The 7,160-nt window shown below is 54.7% G+C and overlaps 1 protein-coding gene across 19 annotated transcripts; it reads left to right on the plus strand.

The window, feature by feature from the left end:
• Window positions 1-1,009: 1,009 nt before the first annotated feature.
• On the plus strand, window positions 1,010-6,856 carry Cabp2 (calcium binding protein 2). 19 transcript variants are annotated; one of them, NM_001432464.1, is made up of 7 exons: window positions 1,010-1,177; window positions 2,090-2,297; window positions 4,348-4,378; window positions 5,016-5,150; window positions 5,714-5,823; window positions 5,940-6,087; window positions 6,621-6,856. In NM_001432464.1, exons 2-7 carry the CDS (start codon window positions 2,136-2,138, stop codon window positions 6,644-6,646), a joined length of 612 nt encoding a protein of 203 aa, NP_001419393.1. In that variant the 5' UTR covers window positions 1,010-1,177; window positions 2,090-2,135; the 3' UTR covers window positions 6,647-6,856. The 19 variants fall into 19 exon arrangements, with proteins under 19 accessions (NP_001419393.1, XP_087439687.1, XP_087439676.1 ...); XM_087583561.1 differs by having other exon boundaries at window positions 5,714-5,793; XM_087583550.1 differs by having other exon boundaries at window positions 1,010-1,162.
• Window positions 6,857-7,160: the final 304 nt, after the last annotated feature.

Consider the following 7,160-nt stretch of genomic DNA (forward strand, 5'->3'; position numbering starts at 1 on the left):
GTCCCCTCTAAGACCTCACAGAACATAAGAGAATATGCTTTCAGGGGACTGTGTTTGAGGATGTCCCTGCCTGGTGCAGAGCGGCTGAAGAAGGCCACATGCTAAGTCCTGTGAACAATAACCAAGAACCCTTCCCGCCCCCGACCACCTGCCCAGGGTCCACACAGCTTTCAGTCTTGCCTGTCCCAGATCTCAGAGCTTTCTTCAGGTGTGTTCAGCCTGTCCCCTCCTTGTGGACGCCACTCACTCCCAGTCACCTTATCTCATCCCCAAGCACAGCAAGTCCTCCCGCCGACAGACAACCTGTGGAACCGTCCCGTATTTTCTCACTGACTGTAATCCTACACTGCCGAAGGTGATGCCCTACCTCATCAAAAGTTTTAGACGTGAGGCTGGTCGTCTGCTCCCAGGCAGAGGGTTCAGACCTGGCACTCAGCCAACTCCACCCTCTGGTGCCCCATCTTCCTGTCCATACTTTCTATAGAGGCCACCAATACTCTCCCCTGCCTCCCAAGGGCTCTGCCCGGTGTTACTTGAGGGTTCCAGGGCTCTACCAGATCACTGTTGATGACTGTCAGCCTCATACAGGGCTACTTAACATCAACAGAACGAGCAGAGCCTTCCTCCCACCTGCCTGGGTGGGTGTTCCCAAGTACAGACAGACTGCTTGGTGGCCCTTGCCTGGTTAGACGCACTTGAGGCTGAAGTCTTCAGAGAAGGTGGGGTCTTTTGCGTGGTCCCTGCTGCTGGCCTGGGACTAAAATCCACCCTAGGGTTTCTTTTATAACCCAGACTGGTCTGGAACTCACTATATAGCTAAGGATGACCTTGAACTTTTGATTCTTCTACCTCCGGGTATTTTACAGGTCCACAACACTACGTCCAGTTGTTCTGAACTGTATTGAGCCCAGGGCCTTTCTGTATGCTAGGCAAGCACTCTCCAAGGGAGATGGAGGCCCCGCCTTCGCCCCACTCTCCCTCCAGCCTTGAGGTTTGCACGCTGGTCACTGAGTCGATGGTAGTCACTAGCTCAGATGGCAGGCATGGCATGCATGGGATCTTGTTCCCTGAGACAAAGGCTGATGCAGAGGGCATGTGAATAAATCATGAGGGGCCCACAGCAGGCCAGCAGGCCATAGCTGACCTCATTCTGGAAGTGAGAGTAAGCAGCTGCGTGGTGAGTGGCTGGGGTGTGGCAAGGGGCAAGGGGCAAGGGGCACCATTACCCTTGTTCCTTGAGAAAAGCTTACAGGTCTGGGTGGTTCACTCAGGAGGTGGGGAAGCAGAGGTGGAAACAAAGGTATCCCGGGGCTCCAGGTGGGAAAGAGAGGCGCAGGTGGCATACTTCCCCAGAATCTTGGAGCTGTCCTGGGAAAGTGAATGGTGGAGGAGTAGGAAGGGCAAACAGACAGAGTGAACTGAGAAAGAGCCCCTGGGAAACAGTGAAAGGGCAGAAAGAGAGAGGGAGAGGAGAGAGAGAGAGCAGACAGGTAGACAGACAGACATATATACACACAGAGAGAAAGAGACAGACAGACAGAGACATACACATATACACACAGAAACAGACAGACAGAGACATACACATATACACACAGAGACAGACAGACAGACAGACGCAGACAGAGAGACAGGGACAGAGGGACAGAGACAGAGACAGAGAGGGGCTGAGGGGAACAGAGAGAGGTTAAGGCACAGAGAGAAACTGAGGAGAACAGAGAGACTGAGAGGGCCTGAGGGTCGTGAGAACACTGCTCTACCAAGACAGAGATGATAGCAAAGGCCAAAGCAGATGGAGAACGAGCAGGACACGGAGCAGGAAGAACACATTGGGACACCAGCCAGAGAGGTGCAGGCAGGACATGGGGCCGAAGGAGGCCAGCCAGCTTGGGAGCCAGCGAGGAGCCCAGGGTGTAGTCTGTGCTCCTGTGAAGGTTGGGAGTGCTCTAGGAGGAAGGTGAAGAGTTCAAAGTCGGACTGAGGGAGCAGCAATGGAAGACAGTAGTGACCTTAGAGAAGCTGGGCTCTCCTAACCCCAGAGCTAGAAACGAAACATAGCCACAGCTCGCACTGGGCCACCTACCTACAGGTTGAGGAGACCCAGCTGGGACAGAAAAGGTACCACGCCTATACCCATGGCCCTACCCGAGGGCCCAGCAGATGGCAGCCTCCCTGAAGGGGACTCCAGTCCATCCACAGGCACCGCAGGACCCAGCCAAGACATAGCCAGCCCTACTGCCCGCAGACGGGCCCTCCTCCGTGAGCTGGAAGCCCAGGTGCAGGCTGCCTACGGACAGGTAAGGGACACAAACTGTTCTTTACTAAGGGACCCCAAGACTCAGCTGACTATAAAACACACCCAGAACCAAATCCACATATAGGTGACCAGAGTGGTCAGGAGAAGCTAGAGAACCCATATGCCACCTCTGTTGACACTGAGGGATCAGTACCCAGAGTTGGCCCTCCATGCACTATGTCCAGCTTTGAATGGATACAGGGTTTTGACAGGCGTGCACAGGAACTTCAGACTGGGCGGAAATAAAAGCAGCTAGGTTCTCTCTCTCTCCGAGGACTTCATCCTCCAGTCCCCAGTTGCCACACTAGGAGTTGGGAATCCAACTGGCACAAGCACTGGGTCCTTACTTCTTCTGGAGGGATCCAAGCATGCTTCTGAAGGGGCTGATTGGAGGAGATTAGTGCAAGGCTGAGAGACGGGTTGGTTGGGGGGGGGCACTGTTCAGAAGACCCTCCTGAGGAAGATCTGGGAGACTGTGCCTTCCAGGGGGCCTTTCCTCTGAGTAAACCCACACACACACTCACAGAGATACTCAGAGATAATCCCGGATTGGATTAGGGCCCAAGCCCCAGGCCCAGGGCTCCCCGCCTGCCCACCCGCTCCTGATCTTGCCCACAAAACCCCAGGAAAATCCTCTCCAGTGCTCCCAGGCTGTCTCTGGAAACAGCAGGGGGCTGGCAGAATCCACAGCATCCTCCCAGGACTCAGGACCTGGCATGGTTCAGAGACCCATGGGGAACTGTGCCAAGCGGCCCTGGCACCGGGGGTCTAAGGTAGGAAGGTGAAGGGGAGACATAGGCCAGAAACCTGGGTGACCCCATGCCTTGGGCAGATAGTACCCAGAGATGTGGTGGTATTGGGCTGGGTTAAAGATTGGCTCCAGAGGAGATGGAGGGGAGATCAGTATGCCTTCTTTGAAGGAGATGTTTTCCTGGACTTCCCCAGGCTTGCCTAGGTCTCCCCTGCTAAGTCGCTAGGCCAGCTACCCATTCTGTGCAGGTTTGACTCTCTCAGCCTTGACCAGAGTGACCAGAGCTAGAGGCCAGGTCTTGTTCTGCCACAGTGAGCTGGCCAAGGCCATCACCTCTTCTGTGCTTTAGTTTACTCAACTGGGCAGTTAGGGGTGAACTCTTCCAGCCTGGAGCTGGGTCTTGTGTACCTAGAGGCCCCTCCCCCTCTGTCAGGTGCTGGGCTCCAGAGCGAGGAGCAGCTGGTGAGGGCTGGAGAGGGGCTACAGGAGACCTGGCTACGCGGGCATTGCTCCAGCTCATGGCTGACTTTGCCACAGGAACGCTGGCAGTGGCCTGGATCCCCCCTAGGGGGCTCCCGCCCCAGCCCTGGCCCCAGAGCTGAGGAGCAGGAGGGGACACAGGGCTACTCAGTGCTCGGCAGCCTGGTGGGGCCAGCATGCATCTTCCTCCGACCCAGCATCGCCGCTACCCAGCTCGTATGTACGGTCACTCTGCCTGCCTGCTGCTCTGGTCCCTTAGCCTCATCACTCCCAAGCAGGCGTGAAGGCTAGAGAGGATGTCAGAGGAAAGACATGCAACCCTAGGGGTGGGGCAGAGCTCGGGGAACCCCTATGCCAGGCATGGGGTTGGGTAGAAACCCAAGAAACAGCCACCTAAGAGTTGGGGGTGCAGCCCGGTGGTGGAGTGCTTGCTTGTAACAAGCTCAGGGTTCCATCTCCAGTACTACAGAAATAGAAAGGAAGTGTTTTCTATTTCTGACTAGACAGGTGGGACAGTCCTCAGGAGAGGGTCAGGGGGCAAGGCAGACCTGCGGAGACGTTGAGGCCAGCTGGGTAGAGTATGAGGTTCTGTCTAACCCTGGGATCTACCTCTGTTAAGAGGAGCTCTATACCTCAGCAGACTGTGGGGACAGGGGTCCTCTGGCAGGTTGCAGGGAAAAGGGATCCCTAAGACACCTAGACAGCTGAACAGAACTGGGTAGAATAAGGCACAGGCTTTGGGTACACTGTGGGGCAGGCTGGATGAGAAACCCGGAGACGTGTGGGCCAAGGAACTCCTAACCATCTGTGTACTCTGCAGAACCGAGAGCTGAGACCAGAAGAGATCGAAGGTAAAGGGGTCAGGGAGGGGGCAGTTGAGGTGGGGTGTGGGATGGGGATTACAAGAAGAGGTTTGGGGCTAGGGCCTCTGCAAGGTCCAGGAGGAGCGAGAAGGCCATGGAGATGAGACTGGGCAGGGAGAGGTGGCAAATCCTCCCTTCTTTGCCAACCCCCTTGGTCTCATTGACCACACTGGTCAAGGGCTGCTTCATATTTGTCCATCTGGCTGACACTTCCTGGATGCCCACTGTGAGCCTTGTCCCTTGCTGAAATCCTGCTAACCAGGTAGATAGCCCCCACCTTCTGGAGACAGCTACAGCCGCTGATGGGTAGAGCACTCTTAGGAAAACCTAAGGATGAGCTGGCCAGGAAGAAATGGGCAGGGAGCTCTTCCTAGTAGCTTTTCTGTCCCTTCTCCCCTCCCACCTTCTCCTACCTTTTATCTCCTAGAAGAGACATACTAGATGCTTCTTATGTTTTGATGAGAGAACAGAATTTAATACCACACGTGCAAAGGCCCTGGGGTAACTAATGGAACTGAGGTTTAGCCACAAGAGGGGATTAGAGCCAAAGGGAAAGATGGGCTGGCCCCAGCTGGCAGGCAGGAGGGCGGGTTTAGGAAGGGACTAACCTCACTCTGTCTGGCAGAACTGCAGGTTGCCTTCCAGGAGTTTGACCGAGACCGGGATGGCTACATCGGCTACCGGGAGCTGGGTGCCTGCATGCGGACTCTGGGCTACATGCCCACGGAGATGGAGCTCATTGAGATATCACAGCAAATCAGTACGTGCTTCAGACCCACCCGAGCCTCAGGCCCTGGCCCTGGTCCAGCCCTGAGGTAGCTGCATGGGCTGTTGCAAGAGCCCAGGATATAGTTGACATTAAAGGGAGAGCCCGTGAACCTGCTGGGAGAGCAGGGAGGATGACATGGTTTCCATTCACCAATAAAGAGACTAAAGCTCAGAGAGAAGTACTTGTCTAGAGTCACACAGCAGGGGCTCAGGGAAACCAAGAACCTGTGTCTTAAGAGCCCAGCTGACTGGTGACACATGCCTTTAGTCCCAGCACTTGGGAGGCAGGCAGATCTCTGATTCTGAAGCCATCCTGGTCTACAGAGCATGTTCCAGGACAGTCAGGGCTACACAGAGAAAACACACAAACTACAAACAGAGCCTAGCTGAGGACAACTCCCACAGGAGCTGCTGACGATGCAGTCGTTGGCACTGAGGAAGGACAGACCAGCTAATGCCATGAAGGAAGGGGCCAGGGGTCAAAGGAAGGCAGTGGGTTGGGGACCATAGGTCAGGTGCTAGGCTGGGGTCTCTAATGGATGGATGTACCCTCAGGTGGTGGGAAGGTGGATTTTGAAGATTTTGTGGAGCTGATGGGTCCCAAGCTGCTGGCAGAGACGGCAGACATGATTGGCGTGAGGGAGCTTCGAGACGCTTTCCGGGAGGTGCACCTGGGGTGGAGGGGAAGGAGAGGGTGGGTGAGACTATGGGGCAGGGACTGAAGGCTGAGTGGATTCAGGGCTCAGTCTTTGATCCCATGCCACCATCAATGCTGCCACAGTTTGACACCAACGGGGATGGCTGCATCAGCGTAGGGGAGCTCAGGGCAGCCCTCAAGGCTCTGTTGGGGGAACGCCTCAGCCAACGGGAAGTAGATGAGATACTCCAAGACATTGACCTCAATGGAGATGGCCTGGTTGACTTTGAAGGTAACACTTCCTCTGCTTAGCCACACGTGCCCTCCAGGATTCTAAACAAGTGGTCCTCAACCTGTGGGTTGTGACTGAATATCAGATATCCTGCATATCAAATATTTCCACAACGATTCATAACAATAGCAAACGTTATAGTTACAAAGTAACAATGAAATAATTTGGTGGTTGGGGTCACCACAACATCAGGGACTGTATTAAAGGGTTGCAGCATTAGGTAGGTTGAGGACCGCTGTTTCTAAGCAGTCCCCAGTTATCATGGAGGGTCAAGGAGGGAGGGATGTCATACTCCCTAGTGGCGAGGGAAGAAATTCAAGTCAGTTCTCAGGAAAGCAAAAGTGCTTACTTGGGGAAAGGAAACAGGGAGAACCAAGACTGTAATCTGGGCAACTGAGGTCCCTCCTGCCTGATACACGGATGCCTTTGAAGGTCTCCTCAAGCATCCTTTAGCCCACCCTGGGGCAGGCAGAGCTGCCTCATCTCTAATGGGATCAGGAGGGTAGACCTAAAACCTTGGTTTGTCCCGGCAGAATTTGTTCGGATGATGTCTCGGTGAACCTGTGTAGCAGCTGGAGTGGACACGCCTGGAGGATCCCAGCCTCCGAACTGCAGAGGATCCTATATGTTCTTTGAAGGTCATTGTGTTCAGGACTGTGCATCTCCTCCCCATACCCTGCCTGGGCACAGTGTCCTCGCCTGTCATCACCCCATATTTTGTCCTGGTTCCGTAGCAATAAAGCAGCTCCCAGCTTGTATATTCCACTCATCCTGAAAGTGTGGTCTCTGACCCCAAAAGTTAAGTCCTGGAACTGGGCTAACTACAAGTCACCTCAACTGTGAGCGCCAGAGGGTGGAAATTCCCTCTTCTTCCTCTCTGGATCCAACCCAAAGCAAGTGCCAAAAGATATCTCTGAGCTGGGCATGATGGTGCTTGCCTTTTATCCCAGCACTCTGGAGGTAGAGACAGTTGGAGCTCTGTGAGTTCAAGGATGGCTTTATCTACAGAGCAAGCTCTAGGACAGCCAGGGCTACATGGTGAAACCTGTCTCTGACCCCCTCCTCCCCTCCCC

Source organism: Rattus norvegicus, chromosome 1 (genome assembly GCF_021556685.1).
Source record: "Rattus norvegicus strain SHRSP/BbbUtx chromosome 1, alternate assembly SHRSP_T2T, whole genome shotgun sequence".
Taxonomy (NCBI): domain Eukaryota; kingdom Metazoa; phylum Chordata; class Mammalia; order Rodentia; family Muridae; genus Rattus; species Rattus norvegicus.

What these genes read in the sequence shown, in the direction of transcription:
- Cabp2 (XM_087583530.1), top strand. Translation starts at nt 3,013, where the DNA reads ATGGTTCAGAGACCCATGGGGAACTGTGCCAAGCGGCCCTGGCACCGG. An exon ending in GAGACCAGAAGAGATCGAAG is followed by an intron (nt 4,379 to 5,015) that starts GTAAAGGGGTCA and finishes TCTGTCTGGCAG; the next exon opens with AACTGCAGGTTGCCTTCCAG. An exon ending in TGGCCTGGTTGACTTTGAAG is followed by an intron (nt 6,088 to 6,620) that starts GTAACACTTCCT and finishes TTGTCCCGGCAG; the next exon opens with AATTTGTTCGGATGATGTCT.